This window comes from Bos indicus x Bos taurus, chromosome 7 (genome assembly GCF_003369695.1).
Source record: "Bos indicus x Bos taurus breed Angus x Brahman F1 hybrid chromosome 7, Bos_hybrid_MaternalHap_v2.0, whole genome shotgun sequence".
NCBI lineage: Eukaryota > Metazoa > Chordata > Mammalia > Artiodactyla > Bovidae > Bos > Bos indicus x Bos taurus.
The window spans coordinates 104,858,548-104,876,847 of NC_040082.1; the positions used below are offsets into that span (position 1 = coordinate 104,858,548).

Genomic DNA, 18,300 nt, shown 5'->3' on the forward strand with positions numbered 1-18,300 from the left:
TTCAGTTTTGCGGGCCACAGCCTCTGCAGCAATGATTCATCTCCTCAGCTGTAGGGCAGAAATAGCAGTGAGTAGTGTGTATGTGTCTGGGGGTGGCTTCCTCAGGTAGGGGGTTGAATTTGGTCCGTGGGTGGATCATGGGCCTATAAGTTGCTGACCCCTGACCTCCTGTGTGACTGACCCAGCCCTTTCACCTTCTTGGTCTTGTGTGGGGTGGACATGTGACAGGCAGGGAGTATACATGGAGTTTTGGGTCATGCGGGAGGTGGTCAGGGAGGCCTCCCTGGCGGAGGGAGCATGAAGCTGAGATCCAAAGGCCAAGGGGGAATCAGGAGGGCAAAATGGGGAAGAATGCTTCTGGCAGAGGGGACAGCCTATTCAGAGGCCTGGAGGTGCCAGAGAGAGTAGTTAGCTGGGGCAGGGGGTTCCTGGCAGCCCCCTGCCAAGTTCCCACCCCACCCCCACCCCTACTTCCGCCCCTGTCCCCACAGGCACCTTCAAAATTCAGAAGACCCGGCTGCAGCACGAGGGCTTTGACCCACGCCAGACCTCGGACCGGCTCTTCTTCCTGGACCTGAAGCAGGGCCACTACCTGCCTCTGGATCAGGGTGTCTACACCCGCATCTGCTCAGGCGCCTTCGCCCTCTGACACTCCTCTGTTGGCCCAAGACTCCGCACCAGGCCCAGCGAGCAGGGTGGGCTGGAGCCAGACAGACAGCCCTGCCCTGTCCTGGGGCAGAGAAGCCGGATCGCAGGAGGAGCCCTTGTTTCCCGCCTTCATCCTCCTCCTCTCCACCAGCTGGCTGCCCCTGCCTGTCTTCCACTCTCATGTCTGTGTGTCTGTCTGTGCTCCCTGCTTCTGGGCCTCCCTGCTGTCCCTGACTGCCCTCCCCTCTTCCTCCATCTCTCCTCCCCTGCTCACTTCCTGCCAAAAGTAGAACAGACGTTTCTGGGAGCTGCAGTCTGTGCGGGGGCCCACAGCTGTCCTGGGGGCCTCTTCGGGTCCTCCCGCAGAGGGTGGTAAACCCAGAGTGGGGCCGCTCCACCTCCCTCTCAGCTGTGCCTTATTAACAAACTCCACCCAGCCCAGCCCTCCCTAGGCTGCTGGATTCCAGGACATTGTAGCCCTGTAGGAGCTCCAGGCAGCCCCTCTGCCTTCCTTGCTGAATGAGGAGCTAGGGATAGTCTGTCTGGACAACCTGGGGGGGCCTCGGCCCAGGGCCCTCCAGGTCAGCAGGGATTTTCTGCCCAGCTGGGCCAATTGCCTTTTGCACTTCCTGTCCCTGGTGGCTCTCCCTTGTCTTGCCTGCCTTTCCTGATGCCCCAGAAACTTCTGGAACTGACTGTGACCACTTGGATGTTACTCCTGCCCAGTTGTCACCATGGAGCTCCTGCTGGAGGGGACCTGAAGATGGCCCTGGGAGGCTGCTTGGCCCACTGCTCAGATGCTTACCCTGGAGGAGGCCTCTTGGGGACCCCACCTGCCATGGCTGCTGGCAGGACCCAGGGGAACGGCAGCAGTGGCTTTGGGGGAGCTGCCAGGTCAGGGGTGGCCTCTGAGATGCCCTCAGGGGTTCCTGCCTATTGACTGTTCCCCTGACCTTGCTAGTGACAACTTGGACCCTTGATTGGTGACATCCCAAAACCACCCTGCCAGGACAGCCCGGACCTTCCCATCAGCTTTGTCGGTGGCTCATCCCAGACACCCATCGGTGGGGCTGGCCACCCAGACTGCCCCCCGTCCCTCCCTCTGGCAGCACCGCCCGGCAGCTAGAACAGCAAGGCCAGTAGCAAATGACCCCGTGCTGTTTCGCATGGGCCTTTTCAAGCACTGAGGTTTTGTTTCCTTGTTGAGTTTAAGAAATAAACCTGCAGAGCGTCTGGTGCCTGATAGGAGCTCAGCCATTCACCTTTTGTCTCCATGTGGCCCAGAACCCTGTGAGTCTCAGAGAGCAGAGAGCAGGCCCCTCCCAGGGAACACATGGTTGGTCGCCAGACACAGGCAAAACACACTCGGCCTTTACTGATAGCTCCTGTTGCCTCTTCTCCCACCTGCAAGGTCCAGGGTCTGGGGACTGGATAGGGGGTGGCGGTGCCACGGGTTAGCATTCTTACCACCTCCCTACAGCCTCTGGGTTCTGGCAGGTGCACAGGATGGCCCGGGACAAACAGTATGTCTCGGCAGGTCTGGCTTCCCCTCTCTGGGGGGCCAGCATGTGTGGCTGTAGCTCTGAGTGAGAGCCACCAGGCCTGCGAGGGTAACTGTCTGAGCTGGGATTTGAACCCAGGACATTGAGCTCCAGAGTTCATCTTCTCAGCTTCCTCCTCCAGAATTACAATGTCTGTCTTATCTTGTCTCCAAAGGAGAGAGGAAGAAAATCTTATGAAAATTGCTAGGTGCTAGGTGGGGGCACCCAGGGGGTTACTCTGGGGATGCATGGGGGTTGGATGAGTCCTGGACCAGCCTAAGAGTGGATGAACTATTGTTGTGGGGTGCTGGTCCTTCACTGCTCACGGTGCAAGGAAGGTGATGCAAGGTAGAGCCTTTGAGATGCCCAGTGAAGGTGAGAAAGATACGTCGTGGTGGGGATGGAGGCCCCTGGTGTGCTGATAAGCAAGTGCATTCTGGGTAACATCCCATCAGACATCCGACCACCTCCAAAGGTGTCATCATGGTCCCTGTTGAACAAATGAGGAAACTGAAGACACAGGGAGGGGAATGAAGTCCCTATCAGGGGCTCTAGTGAGGAAGTGGTCTAGTGGGGACCTTTCTCAGTGCACAGTCAGTCTCTCTAGCTGCAACAATGTAAGAAGTTCTCTCCGACCAGCAAGAAAATAATCCTGATGACTGTTCGGTTCCGGCTCTGTGTGTGTTTGCTCTTAAAAATTAATAGATTTTATTTATTACGACAGTCTGAGGTTTACAGAAAAACGAGCAGAAAGGACAGAGTTCTCATATGCCCTTTGACCGCTGTTTCCACTAGAATCAACATCTGACATTCGTGGGCTACATTTGTTACACCTGATGAGTTAATGTTGATACATTATTATTAAGCCAAGCCCACAGTTTACATTAGGGTTCCACTCTGTTGTACATTCTATGGGTTTCAACAATACATAATGGCTTGCAACCACCCTTAAGAGTATCACAAAGAATAGTTTCTCTTGCTCTAAAAATCCTATGTTCCACCTCTCATCACTCCTATCCCAACCTGTGGCAACCACTGTTCTTTTTACTGTCTCCCTAGTTTTGTTTTTTCCAGACTGTCATGGATGGATTTGGAATCAGACTGGGTGTCATCTTTTCAGAGTGACTTCTTTCATTTGGGGTTCCTCTATGCCTTCTTCTGGCTTGATAGATCTGTATTTTTTTTCCCCATGCCAAATTAGGAGCTCCGTTGCCCCTGGGGACCCTCAGTAAATCATGAAGAGAGATGGGAGCTGATAGTGCTCTGCCCCGAGCTGCTCCTTTCTGGATGGGCCCTGGAAGAATGTGCACAGAGAGGACGCCTGTACTTGTGGGAAGGGAAACGCCCCAGCCTGGTGTTGGCAAGTGTGCTGTGAGAGGCAGGGGCTGGGCCGTGCACAAGGGACCAGGAAGCAGCAGCAGCTGTCCGAGCGGGCACATGGAAGACGAGAGTTAGCGCCAAGAGCTTCCGGGATAGGGGGCTGCAGGCTGGGTCCCTGCCCCACACTCTTCTGGCGTTCCCATCACTTTGGGGAAGAGTCCAGGCTCTTTGGGTAGCACTGCTGTCCTGCAGGCTGCTTCCCTTGTACCATGGATAATTGTTTCCAGCCTGTGTCTGGTTTCAACGCCTTCATTCCCATTATTCCTTGTGCCTGAATCACTATTTTTAATTGAGCTAATTATGCAGACCATAAATTCGCCCTTTTAAATAGTGCAACATAGTGGCTTTTAGTATATTCACAGGGTTATGCAACCACCCCCTATGTCTAATCCCAGAACATTTTCATCACCCCAAAAAACCCTCATATCCATTAGAAGTCACTGCCCATCCTCTGTCTTCAACCTCTGGCAACTACTACTTCCTGTCTCTATGGATTTATCTATTCTGGATATTTCATAGAAATGGAATCACACAATCTGTGGCCTATGGTGTCTGACTTCTTTCTCTCAGCATGCTTTTAGATTCATCCAAGTTGCAGCTCATTCCTTTTTATGGCCAAACAATATACCATTGTATGGGTAGACCACATTTTTTTTTTAGCCACCAATTGATGGATGTTTTTTTATTTCCTTTTTTTTTTTTTTTGGCTATTGTGAGTAATGCTGCTGAGATCTTTTGTGTAAAAGTTTTTGTGTGAACGTATGTCCTGAATTCTCTTGGGTGTAAACCTAGGTGTGGAAATGCTAGGTCACATGGTAACTATGTTTAACCTTTTGAGGAACTGCCAGACTGTTTTCCACAGTGACTGTATCACTTTATATTCCCCGCAACAGCAGTGTGTGAGTTCCAGTTTCCCACATCCTCCTCAGCACTTATTTTCTGTTTTTTTTTTTGGCCGCACAGCTAGGCATGCAGGATCTTAGTTTCCCAACAAGCGGTCGAAATTGTGCCCCCTGCAGTGCAATCTTGGAGTCTTAACCACTGGACTGCCAGGGAAGTTCTGTCTTTTTTATTGTGATCATTTTAGTGGGTTTAGTGGGTATTCAGCGGTATCTCCTTATAGTTTTGGTTTGCATTTCTCGAGGGCTAATAAGTAGAACATCTTTTCATGTGTTTGTTCTTGCCTAGTTGCTAAGTCCTGACTGACTCTTTGCCATCCCATGGACTGTAGCCCACCAGGCTCCATGGAATTCTCCAAGCAAGAATACTGGAGTGGGTTACCATTTCCTTCTCCAGGGGGATCTTCCCAATCCAGGGATCGAACCTGCATCTCCTGCATTGGTAAGCAGTTTCTTTACCACTGAGCCACCTGGGAAGCCATCTGTATACCTCCTTTGAAAAGAAATGTCATTCAGATCCTTTGCCCAGTTTTTAACTGGGTCGTCTATTTAGAGTTGGAAGACTTCTTAATGTAATTCTGTATACTAAATCCTTATAAGATATGGTTTGCAAATTTCTCCTATCCTGTGGATTGTCTTTTCACTCTTTTGGTAGTATCCTTTGAAACGTATTTTTCATTTTGATGAAACTCAGTTTATCTGTCTTTTTTCTGGCCACACTATGCAGCATTTGGGAACTTAGTTCTCCAACCAGGGATTGAACCTGTGGCCCCTGCATTGGGAGCATGGAGTCTTAACTGCTGGACTGCCATGGAAGCCCCACGCTTGCTTTTGGAATCATTTTCTAACCCAAGGTCATAAAGATTGATGGATCTGCTTTCTAAGAATGTTTTCATTTTAGCCCTGACATTTAAATTTTTGTGCACGGTTTGAGGTGGGGATCTCTATTAGTTTTCTAGTGCTGAGGTGACAAATACCGCTAACTTGGTGGCTTAACACCAGTCATTTTACAGTTCTGAACGTGAGAAGTCAGAACTGGACCTTACTTGGCTAAAATCAAGGTTTGACAGGGCTGCTTTCCTTCTGGAGTTTCTGAGACAATCCACTTCCTTGCCTCTTCCAGCATTTAGAAACTGCCCACATTCCTTGACTCGTGGCCTCTTCCTCCCATCTTCAAAGCCATCAGCAGTGGGCTGAGTCTTTTTCATGCTGTCATTTCTCTGGTCCTCCTCCTCCTGCCTCCTCCTCCCATTTTCAGTGACCCTTGTGATGATATTGTGCTCATTCATGCAATCTCTTCTAAGGACAGGTGATTAGCAACCTAATTCAATCTGCAACCTTCATTTCCCCCTGCCAAGTAACCTAACAAATTCATAGATTTAGGGAACATAGATTTTGGAGAAGGCAATGGCACCCCACTCCACTCTTGCCTGGAAAATCCCATGGATGGAGGAGCCTGGTGGGCTGCAGTCCATGGGGTTTCGAAGAGTTGGACATGACTGAGTGACTTCACTTTCACTTTTCACTTTCCTGCATTGGAGAAGAAAATGGCAACCCACTCCAGTGTTCTTGCCTGGAGAATCCCAGGGATGGGGGAGCCTGGTGGGCTGCCGTCTATGGGGTCGCACAGAGTCAGACACGACTGAAGTGACTTAGCAGGGTGTGGACACCATTGGGGGACTTTTTCTGCCTACTACAGGGTTCAATTTCATTCTTTTGCATGTGACTAATTTTCCCAGCACCAGTTGTTGAAAAGACTATTCTTTTCGTATTGAATGCTTCTGGCACCCTTGTTGAAGAGTCACTGATCACAGACATATGGCTTGTTGTTCTAGCTCAGCTCTATTCCATTGATATATCTGTGTACTGTATGTCAATACCACAGTTTGATTACTATAGCTTTGTAGTAAGTTTGAAATCAAGAAGTGTGAATCCTCCAATTTAGTTCTTCAAGACTGGTTAGCTATTTGGGGCCCCCTGCAATTCCTCATGAATTTTAGGATCAGTTTGTTGCTATCTCAAAAAAGGCTCTCAGAATTTTGATAGGGATTACATCATGTTTATAGACCAGTTTGGGGATTGTTGCTATCTTAACAGCTTTCCCATGTGGCTCAGAGGTAAAGAATCTGCCTGCCCATGCAGAAGATGCAGGAGTCACAGCTTTGATCCCTGGCTTGGTAAGATTTCCTGAAGGAGGAAACGGTAACCCACTCCAGTATTCCTGCTTGGAAAACCCCATGGACAGAGGAGCCTGGCGGGCTACATACAGTCCACAGGGTCGGACACAACTGAGCACAAGCACACAGGCTATCTTAACAATATGAAGTTTTCCAATCCATGAATGTGGGATGTTTTTCCATTTATTAAGATCATATTTTAAGTTACTTTTTGGCAAAGTTTTATAGTTTTCAGCGTATAAGTCTTGCACCTCTTTTGCTAAAATTATTAAGTATTTTATTCTCTTTGCTGCTATTATAAATGGAACTGTTTTCTTAATTTGCTACTTCTTTGAAAGATGCAGTACCTAGGCAAATCTCACTGCACTTATTACACTATCCTAAACTCTCAGGTTCTGAGGTGGTCCAGCTGCCCTGACCCACCAGACCTCCTGCCCCTTCCAATCTTCCCTGCTCATGTTATTCCCTGAATATTCTATCTTATCGGGCTTCCCTCCTGGCTCAGTCGGTAAAGAATCTGCTTGCCTGCAATGCGGGGGACCCCGGTTCAATTCCTGGGTCAGGAAGATCCCCTGGAGAAGAAAATAACAACCCACTCCCTAAGAGTCAGACACGACTGAGTGACTTCACTTTCACTTTTCACTTTCATGCATTGGAGAAGGAAATGGCAACCCACTCCAGTGTTCTTGCCTGGAGAATCCCAGGGACGGGGGAGCCTGGTGGGCTGCCGTCTATGGGGTCGCACAGAGTCGGACACGACTGATGCGACTTAGCAGCAGCAGCAGCAGCAGCCAGTATTCTTGCCTAGAGAATCGCATGGACAGAGGAGCCTGGCAGGCTACAGTCCATGGGGTCACGAGAGTCGGACACGACTTAGCGACTAAACCACCACCATTCTATCTTATCAGCCAAGGCCCACTTGTCTCTCTCGGAGCTTCTCCAGGCAAGACCCAGAGGGGAGGAGATCTCCACAGAAACATGCAGGACAAATTCAACACAGCTGCTACACCGTGCCACAATTCAGGAGGGTTGAGAGGACTCTGTGAACAAACGAAATACACCCGTCCTTATCAAGTATATACTTTAAAATACATAATTATACTTTAACTAAAGAGAAAAACAACAAATACCAACAAGATAAACGTGCTAGTTCAGAAATTTCAAAGCCCACCAAAATCCCCGCCCTCGAAGAAATCGGCTCCCTCTAACCCCACCGCAGGGCCCCCTCATTGCGAGCCTCGAAGCTCTGAGCTCCGCTCTCTAGGCCCGCCCTGATATCAGGAAGTAGAGCTCAGCTGCACCTACTCTGCCTGCTCCAGCCCAGGAAAAAGCTCCATGATCAGGCAAAAAAATCGGTGAGCGCATCAGGACCCACTGCCCGGCCTCTCCGGGACGTCATTCGTGGGTCTGCGCATGTGCTACAGACACCTGGGTAGCGGGACCGGCGTTCACGCAGGCGCACTCGTGGCCGCCGGGAGGGCTTCCTCCTCCCTGCCACCGCCATCGCCATGGCCGCGCCGGCCCCCCGCCTCATCTCTGTCTTCTCGAGCCCGCAGGAGCTGGGTGCGTCTTTGGCGCAACTGGTAGTGCAGCAGGCAGCATGCTGCCTGGCGGATGCCGGCGCCCGCTTCACGCTCGGCTTGTCCGGCGGCAGCCTTGTCTCCATGCTAGCCCGCGAGCTGCCCGCTGCCGCCGCCCCCGCTGGACCCGCTAGCCTCGCGCGCTGGACGCTGGGCTTCTGCGACGAGCGCCTTGTGCCCTTCGAGCACGCCGAGAGCACGTACGGCCTGTACCGGGTGAGAGCTACGGGGGCCGCCGGGGGTCACGCCGAGAGGGCCGTGCACATCGCCTGGACCCGGCTACGGAGGCCACCCGGGGTCATGTCGAAAAGGCCGCGCCCACCGCCTGGACCAGGCGACGAGAGTTATGCAGGGTAGCACCGTGCCCTCTGCCTGGACTGGAGCTGGGAATGGTCTGCTGGGTGCCCTGAGGTTCCATCTGGGGTGCACCTCCACTGCCACCCGGGTGGACCGGTGATGCATTTTGTGTGTGTGTGCTCTGTCGCTAAGTCGTGTGCGATTCAGGTGGCCAAGTAGAGGGCATGAGCAAAGGCATAGAGGCGAAACTTGGTGGTCCATTCCAGGACTTCGAGACGCTCAGGCGCTGCAGGCTAGTAAGTGCAGAGGCCGAGTTAGGGAAGAGCCAGGTAGGCGGGATCTGGTGTGGAAACTGGGCCTCGGTTTCCCCATCTCTAACCTGGCAAGTTCTCTTTGATCTCCACTCTGCTTGTGGCGCTGTCAACTCCGTGGCTGGTTATCTTTGGCCTGGGGCCCCAGACTCCTATAGAATCAGGGAAACCCCCCACCCCCATTTTATAAGAAGGGAAACTGAGGCCTGGAAGAGCTATGATCTGAGCTGCCCTCCACTCCCCCACCCCCTCCCGCGCATCTGAGTCAACTCTTCCTGCTGTGGATGGAGAAGGAAAACCCACCCAGGGAGGTGTGGGAAGGGTGGGTTTGGCCAGAAGCCTCAGATTGCTCAGGTCCTGGGTGTGTTGAGTTCTCTTCGAAAAGAAGCTTGAGCTGTTTTGTTTGTTTGTTTGGTAATAAGGAAGGTTTACTGATTACCATGGCTTTATCCACATCATCTCATGAAACCCTACAAGTGACTATGAGGCGGGGACTGTTAGTACCTGCATTTCATAGATGGAGAAACTGAAGCCAGACAAGGAGAGTCACCTAGTGACCAGTGAGGGAGCTGGGGTATGAACCTGCCTGGCGGAACCCCCCAGAGAGCACCCGGGACACATTTCAGGGGCAGGGGTCACTCAAGTCTGCTTTCCTGCGTGTCTTCCCCTAGAGCTTAATTTAAAAGTGACCCCGTGCTTCTTTTTTACTTTGCCAGACTTTGAAAGACTTTTTAAAATTTTTTTATTTTTGAAGATTTTTTTTTTTTTGATGTGGACCATTTTTAAAGTCTTCATTGAATTTGTTGAATATTGCTTCTCTTTTATGTTTTGGTTTTTTGATGGTAAGGCGTTTGTGATCTTAGTTCCCTGACCAGGGACGGAACCCATATCCCCTGTGTCAGAAGAGGAAGGTCCCTGAAAGACTTTTAATTAGGAAAGCCATACTTGCTCAAGTAACAGAATCCTAACAAAACAATAGAGAGAAAGTTGCAAGGATGTTCAGTGTGTGTGTGTGTGTGTGTCCTTGTATCCAGCACTAGGGACAGTTCCCTTGAAGGGCTCATAGTGGGGTGGGGCACCAACACACAGGGCAGTAAGAGTGGAAATCCATTCATAGCCGCCGTGCAATGCAGTTTGGACAGAAGATAATAGTGTGAGATGATGGGGACTTCCCTGGTGGCTCAGAAGGTAAAGCTCCTGCCTATAATGCAGGAGACCCGGCAATCCCTGGGTGGGGAAGATCTCCTGGAGAAGGAAATGGCAATCCACTCCAGTATTCTTGCTTGGAAAATCCCATGGACGGAGGAGCCTGGTAGGCTACAGTCCATGGGGTCGCAAAGAGTCGGACACGACCGAGTGACTTCACTCCCTGGTAGTCCAGTGGCTAAGACTCCACGCTCCCAATGCAGGGGGGCCTGGGTTTGATCCCTGGTCAGAGAACTTAGTGGAGAAGGCAGTGGCCCCCCGACTCCAGTACTCTTGCCTGGAAAATCCCATGGACGGAGGAGCCTGGTAGGCTGCAGTCCATGGGGTCGCTAAGAGTCAGACATGACAGAGTGACTTCACTTTCCCTTTTCACTTTCATGCATTGGAGAAGGAAATGGCAACCCACTCCAGTGTTCTTGCCTGGAGAATCCCAGGGTTGGGGGAGCCTGGTGGGCTGCCATCTATGGAGTCGCACAGAATCGGACACGACTGAAGTGACTTAGCAGCAGCAGCAGCAGCAGGGAACTTAGATCCTGCATGCTACAGTGAAGATCAAAGATCCCAAGTGCTGCAATTAAGACCCAGTCCAGCCAAATAAATATTTTTTAAAAACTGTGAGATGATAAGAAGTGCCAGGGGAGAAGGGAGAGCATCCTTCAGCCAGGGCAGTGGGGCGCTCTGAGGAGGTGACACTTGGGCAGCGACCAGGAGGATATGAGGAGCTGGCCACAGGTGAGCTGGGGCACAGGGTACAGCAGAGGCAAATACTATGCGGTGGGAACAGATGTGGGGCGAGGATTTGCTCCTGCCAGTTTCCCCCGGAAGGGAATCATATTAGTTTCCTGGGGCTGTGGTAGCAAAGTACTAACCAATGGGTAGCTTAAAACAACAGTCATCAATTCACAGTCCTGGAGGACAGAAGTTCAAAATCAAGGTGTCAGCAGTCCCATGCTCCCTCCAAAGGCTCTCAGGGAGGAGGCTTCCTTGCCTCTTCCAGCTTCTGGGGGTTCCAAGCTTGTGGCCACATCACTCCAATCTCTGTCTCTGTTTCTCCGTCACTTGTTCATCTGATTCTCTCTTTGTGTCCTCCTCTTGTAAGGACACAAGTCTTTGAATTTAGGGCCTTTCCAAATGCCCTGTGACCTCATCTACGCTAATGACAACTGCAAGGCCCTCTTTCTAAATAAGGCCACATTGTTTTTTTTAAATTAATTAATTATTTTTGGCGGTGCTAGGTCTCTGTTGCCAAATGGACTTTTCTCTAGTTGTGGTGAGCGGGGACTGCTCTAGTTGCAGTGCCCGGGCTTCTCACTGTGGTGGCTTCTCTTGTTGCGGAGTTCCGGCTTCTGTAGTTGTGGCTCCTAGGCTCTAAAGCACAGGCTCAGTAGTTGCGCACAGGCTCAGTGGCCCTGCAGCACGTGGGATCACCCCAGATTAGAGATCAAAGCCGTGTCTCCTGCATTGGCAAGTGGATTCTTTGTCACTGAGCCACCAGGGAAGTCCATATTCTGAGATTCCAGGTGGATGTCAATTTGGGGGCGGGATCACTAAGCAACATGGTACAGGGATGCAGAGGGGTTCCTCTCCTGGAGGATGGGCCCTGGGCAGCTGCGGTTCTCCAAGTATGAATGGTTCACCCTGTACCATGGGCCTTCTGCTGTCCAGGCTGGGAGGAAGAGCTGGGCCCACCTTCCTGGGGATGGTTCCTCAGCACCTGCAAAGTGTTTAGAGAGAACCCACCCAATCAACCAGCCGTTCCAGGTCTAGGAACCTGCCAAACCGATGTCCAGCCTGAGGAGGAGGAAATGGCTCTGAGCCTCTAGGGGGAGGGCAGCTACGAAGGGGACTCAGGTGACAGAAATAGGGTGCCCGTACTCCCCCCTGACTTCACTCATACGATCCCCAAGGGTGTGTGTAGATAGGGACCTTGGGCAAAGCTGGTCTTTCCAACAGTGCATCTGTCTGATCGTGCTCCTCCCCAGCTCATACACCCTCCTTGGCTCCCTGTTACGCTCAACACAGAGCCTGCACTCCTCTGGCCAGCACTGGTGGGGAGTCAGCACCCTAAGTTCTGGCTGGCTCATCCCATGTCCTTGCTGCCTTCCCCCTCTGCTCCAAACACTATATTTTTGTTGTTTACCTACTTTTACTTTGTGGGTCAGCCCGGCGTTGCCTTGGCTGAGCTAGGCCCTGCCCAAAAGGAGGCACTGAGGTGGGGGTTGCCAGCATCCATCCCAGGGCAGATCAAAGACCATGGGGCTCATCTCTGCGGGAAAGGGCTGGAGCCTTCTGCCTTGCAGGATGCCTGACTCCAGGTTCTTCTGCATTAAATCCACTGATCATAGGCTGGGGTGCTTGCTATGGACCGGGCATGCTCATCCTGTAGGGCAACCCAGAAGAGATCAGTGCTTACCACGGTTACATGTCATACCCCGGGAAAGGGCTGGAGCCTTCTATCTTGCAGGACGCCTGACTTCAGGTACTTCTGCATTAAATCCACTGATCATAGGCTGGGGTGTTTGCTGTGGGCCGGGCATGCTCACCCTGTAGTGCAACCCAGAAAAGAAATCAGTGCTTACCACAGTTACATGTCACACCCCCAAGCAGCAGTTGGGGAAGGTGCAGGCAGAGGTGGCTGCTCAGAGGAGGCAGCTTGAGGAATGTGTAAGAATTTCCCAGGCAGGATCAAGAGCTGGTGTACCTGCTGAGGCCTGGAGGTCAGCAGGACCTCCTGGAGGGCTGAGAGGAGCTAGGTTTTATCCTGAAGCCCAAAGGACCCTGGGCGTTTAGAAACAGGATCCTGATGTGGCTAGACAGGTGCAGGCCAGAGCCAGGAGACCTCCAATCACCAGGGACTTGAAAGACCTCTGGCTGAATGCCACTGGGATCCTCACTCACACAGGAAGTGGGTATAATGACAGTCATGTCCTAACCTGGAGGATCCAGGTAGTCCCAGGTGTAAGCCCCATGCCCCCACTGACTGTATGTTGCTGTTGGTGACACTGTGCCTCTGTCCGCTGCAGACCCACCTGCTCTCCAAGCTCCCTATCTTCGACAGCCAGGTGATCACCATCAACCCTGCATTGCCTGTGGAGGAGGCGGCTGAGGACTACGCCAAGAAGCTGAGACAGGTGAGCGCGTTGGAGCCGCTGCAGGGAGACGTCATCCACCCAGTGGGCTCTCCCAGAGTGATGGAGTAAGCCTACTGGTGACACTGAGTGGTCATCACAGCAGAAGCTCTCCCTGGGGATGGTCAGTAGACCCAGTCTCACCCTGGACAGACCCCTTTGAGGGTCCCCCTCTCAGAGGCCACAGCACTGCTCTGGGGGAACCCCCAAAGGCGGCCTCACTTCTGACACCCTGGCAGTAGGCCTGGGTATTCACATCTTGGGCACAGCTGCATCCCCAGATTGTCAGGCCATTGAGACAGTGAAGTGTGAGGCCTTGCAGATTAATAGAGTTCCTTTTTTTTGCAGATAAGGCTGAGCCTGGCTTACTGTGTTACAGCAACTTGTTTTTCTGACAACTCTTTCTTTGTGTCCTCTGAGCTCTTCCCTCACAACTTCTCGGGACTGTCTTCTTTCCCCATCCAGGCCTTCCAAGGGGACTCCATCCCGGTTTTTGACCTGCTGATTCTGGGTGTGGGTCCTGATGGCCACACCTGCTCACTCTTCCCAGACCACCCCCTCCTGCAGGTGAGCACACCCCCAAAGGCCCTGCTCACGTCTGAGCCCCGACCTCTGCCATCTGGGGCTTCCAGAGGGTTGGGAGGTGCCTGCAGAATGGTGTGAGTCAGCCTCAGCCAACAGGCGTGCCCACTGGGGCTTGACCCTTCTGAGCCTCAGTTCACCCATCAAAACGGGCCTTCAATCAAGTACCACAGAATTAGCAGGGTGGGATGGAATGGTGGCTGGATGGTGCCTGGCCTGTGTGAGTACTCAGGAAGTCAAGTGGTGTTTTCCTGTTTCCACCTTGGGCTTCCCTGCCCCCAGGAGCGGGAGAAAATTGTGGCCCCCATCAGTGACTCTCCGAAACCACCTCCGCAGCGCGTGACCCTCACTCTTCCCGTGCTGAACGCAGCTCGAACGGTCATCTTTGTGGCGACAGGAGAAGGCAAGGCAGCTATTCTGAAGGTAACAGTGAGGGCCCCCTTCCCCAGAAGGTTGTAGGCGGAGAATGTGATCCTAGACACTGCTGTGCGGAAAGCACCAGATCCCAAGGCATTTCGGTAATTCTTGGGTTGAAGGAGGGATGAAAACTGCAAATACAGGCTAGTTAGGGGTTAACTATTATGAATTGAAATTGACGAGATATGGCCAAGATGGCTCAGAGGTAAATTCATAGCACTTAATGTGAATACGTATATATTTCATTATTAACTAGAAAACAATTGAAATAAACCAGTCAAGCACTTTAGAATGAGAACAAAGGAAAATAACATAAATCTAAGAAAAGTCAGAGGAAGGAATAAGTGAGATTGAAATCACTGAATTGGCTCATATTCTTAAAAACTTAACGGTAAATAGATCCATAACATAGACAGAACCATGCATAGACAGAGCCATAACACAGACATAGATCCACAGCATAACAACTACCCCTGGTGAAACTGGAGAAAAATCATATGTAGTAGGAATAAGTTTTAAAAAAAAAAGTAGGAATAAGAAGGTATATACATAATATATTAGGAAAGTATAAAATTAATAAATTTATATTGGGCTACCCTGGTGGCTCAGTGGTAAAGAATCCTCCTGCCAATGCAGGAGACATGGGGTTCGATCCCTGATCCAGGAAGATCCCACATGCCATGGGGCAGCTAAGCCCAGGCACCACAACTGCTGAGCCTGTGATCTAGAGCCCACCAGCTGCAACTCCTGAGCCCACGTACTGCAGCTGTTGAGGCCCACATGCCCTAGAGCCCACCCTTCACAGCAAGAGAAGCCACCGCAATGGAAGTGGATGTCCCACAGCTAGAGAGTAGCCCCCACTCGCCACAACTCGAGAAAAAGCCCACGCAGGAGTGTAGACCCACCACAGCCAAAAATAAATAAAACCACATTTTAAAAAATCATAAAGTGGATATTAAAAATAAACAAAAAAAACACTTTAATCACCATCACTGAAAAGACCAACCACTATGGGAGAAACTAGACATATTTTTAAAGATAAATAAGTAACAATTCTTCCACCAACTGTGGGCCCAGATGTCTCCATGAGGGTGGCTAATGTTAGGGTTCAGGGTGCAGACTCCAGCAGACCCAGTGTCCCTGCCAGTGACACCCAGCATGGCCTTAGATGGCCACTGAACGCCCCCGCCCCACCAAGCCTCAACTTTCCCATCTGCAAGGTGCGCTAGGAGGGTTCCTCCCCATGGACCTCCTGAGGGTCAGTGAAGGCAGCTGCAACTCACAGTCCCCTCACAGGAGGCTGCCCTCAGCCTCAGCTTCCCTGACTGTAAAAAGAGGGGTGAGAACAGAGGCAACCCTGCAGGGCTGTGGTCAGAAGTGAACAAGTTAATGATTCAGAGTGCTTGCGGCAGACCCAGCTGGCAGAGAGTACTATTTCCCATGCCTGCTGATCATGAAATCACATTAGAGGGTCAGCCCACCACAGCTGGAGGGACTGAATCCTCCTGACAGCTAAGAAGGCTTTTGACCTTTTTAAGCGGTTGGGAGAAAAAGCAAAAGAGGAGGAGTATTCTTTGGTGTGTGAAAATGTTACAGAATTCAGATTTCAATGTCCACGAATAAAGATTTGTTGGAACCTGGCCATACCCACTTGGCGACGAGTCATCTGCTGGTACTTTTGCCCTGTAACAGCAGAGCCGAGTTGTTGCAACAGAGTTGGGGTGTGATCTGCAGAGCTGAAATAGTGACTCTCTGGTCTTGGCAGCAAAGGTGTTCTGGAGACTTCCCTGGTGGTCTACTGGCTAAGACTCCATGCTCCCGATGCAGGGGGCGTGAGTTTGATCCATGGTCAGGGAACTACATCCCACATGCCACAATTAAAGATGCCCAGTGCTGTGGCTAAGACCTGTTGCAGTCAAATAAATATATTTTTTAAACGTGTTAGAAAAAAAAAAAAGTGTGCTGACCCCACTGTTAAATGGTCACAGATGATAAAAAGGAAGAGACCCCCGTCTCTGCTGGTTGCTTGAAGCCAGGACATCTGGGAAGGGTGATCTCAACTTCTGAGGGTTGGAGAGGTCTGAGGGGTGCCGGGGTGCAGGTGGGGCCCCACGCTCCTGCCCTCTCCACACAGCGCATTTTGGAGGACAAGGAAGAGAACCCGCTCCCCGCCGCACTGGTTCAGCCCAGCACTGGGAAACTTTGCTGGTTTCTGGACGAGGCAGCAGCCCGACTCCTGACCGTGCCCTTCGAGAAGCATTCCACTTTGTAACCCGTGCCGAGAGATGCCACAGCTGCTACTATGTGCAGCCCCAATGGCCTGGGACATTCTGGGGCTGGGCCCCACTGCCAGCCCACTCCAGGCTTTATTTTAGAAAAGCCGAGTGGTGCCACTGGAAGCTGTAGGGTCTGGCCACCAGGCCCACCCAGGGGCTTAGCCCATGGGCCGTGGCTCTGGGTGAGTCATATTAAAAGGAGCATCTGTTTGAAGTTTCCACTGTCTCGTGGTCCTTGGTGGGTGGTGGGACCATTGGGCTCTAGGTGGCGCGCCTGACTCGTAACACTCATCCCAGCCTGTGGAGGGCAGGGATGGGCATCTGGCATGAGTGTCCTGGGCCTGCCATAGCAAAGTACCACACATCAGGTGTCTTAAAATAAATGCAGGTCACTGTCTCACAGTTCACAAGGCCAGAAGCCTGAAACCTCCATGTCAGGAAGGTTGGACCCTTCCAGAAGCTCTGCAGGAGTCTGTCTCCAGGTCTCTCTCATGGCTTCTGGTTGCTGCTGGCAGTTCTTGGCCTTTCCTGGCTTGGAGATGCCTCACTCCAGTGTCTGCCTCTCTTGTCTGGCAGACTCTCTGTGTCTGGCCTTCTCTTCGTGTGTCTTTCCGTATCTTGTCCTTTTCTTTTTTTCTTTTGGTTTGTCTTGTTTTTTTTCTTTGGCCACGCCCTTAGGTTTATGAGATCTCAGGTCCCAGACCAAGGATTGAACTTGGGCCACAACAGGGAAAGCCTAGAATCCTAACCACTAGGCCACCAGGGAACTCACTCCCATCCTCTTCTGATATGGACCCCTGTCCTTGGACATAAGTCCACCCTAAGTCCTAAATCTTGAGAGTTTGTCTCAAGATCCTTAATTCATTATGTCTATAAAAATGCTTATTCCAAATAAGATCGCATTCTGAAGTTTCAAGGGTTAGGACATGGACTTAACTGTTTTTTTTTAACTGTATTAAAATAACACATAACATAAAATTTACCATCTTCACCATTTTTATACAATTCAGTGTTTTCAAATACATTTACCTGCCATCCATCCCCATAACTCTTTTCACCTTGTAAATCTAAAACTCTGTATTTGGGACTTCCCTGCCGGTCCTGTGGCTAAGACGCTGTGCTCCCAGTGCAGGGCGCCCAGGTTCAATCGCTGGTCAGGGAACTAGAGCCCCCATGTCGCAACTAAGACCCAGTGCAGCCAAATAATTAAATAAAAATAATATATATGTATAAATATGTGTAGATATTTGCTTATTTTAAAACCGCATACTTATTAAATGCTCACTTTCTATTCTTTCCTCTCCCCAGCCCTGGCAACCACCATTCTGTTTTCCGTCTTTATGAATTTTCTTTTTGGAAGTATAGTTGATTTACAATGCTGTGTTAATTTCTGCTGTACAGTACATTATTCAGTCACATACATATACATTTTCTATATTCTTTTCCATCCATGATTTATCACAGAGTATTGAATGTTGTTCTCTGTGCTATACAGTAGGACCTTACTGCTTATCCTCTTATCTTTATGATTTTGGCTACTCTTAAGTGCATCATACAATTAAAATCATACAGTATTTGTATTAATGTGATGGGCTTATTTCACTCTGCACAGTGTCCTCAGGATTCATCCATGTTGTAGTGTGTGTGAACTTCCTTCCTCTTTAAAATACGATCATATCACATTTTAGTTATTTATTCATCAGTCGGCGGACCCTCGGGTTACTTCTGTGTTTTGCTATTGTGGATAATGCTCCTGTGAACAAGGGTGGACAAATATCTCTTCCAGAGCCTACTCTCAATTCTTTTCAACAGACATCCAGAAGTGGAATTGCTGGGTCATATGCATATGGTAATTCTA

General features: G+C 50.7%; 2 protein-coding genes across 5 annotated transcripts in view; both read left to right on the forward strand.

Annotated features, from left to right (window-relative positions):
* SLC27A1 (solute carrier family 27 member 1) overlaps nucleotides 1-2,907 on the forward strand; it is a 41,885-nt gene extending 38,978 nt beyond the window's left edge. For all 4 annotated transcript variants that reach the window (XM_027548202.1, XM_027548204.1, XM_027548203.1 and 1 more), the window contains one exon: nucleotides 492-2,907. In XM_027548202.1, the coding sequence (XP_027404003.1) occupies nucleotides 492-649 (158 nt within the window). In that variant the 3' untranslated portion in view covers nucleotides 650-2,907. The remainder of the gene's footprint in view (nucleotides 1-491) is intronic.
* A 5,183-nt stretch (nucleotides 2,908-8,090) lies between these two features.
* PGLS (6-phosphogluconolactonase) lies at nucleotides 8,091-16,661 on the forward strand. Its single transcript, XM_027548205.1, has 5 exons — nucleotides 8,091-8,441; nucleotides 13,063-13,170; nucleotides 13,633-13,734; nucleotides 14,032-14,172; nucleotides 16,301-16,661. The coding sequence occupies exons 1-5, from the start codon at nucleotides 8,154-8,156 to the stop codon at nucleotides 16,436-16,438; spliced, it is 777 nt and encodes a 258-aa protein (XP_027404006.1). The 5' UTR covers nucleotides 8,091-8,153; the 3' UTR covers nucleotides 16,439-16,661.
* Nucleotides 16,662-18,300: the final 1,639 nt, after the last annotated feature.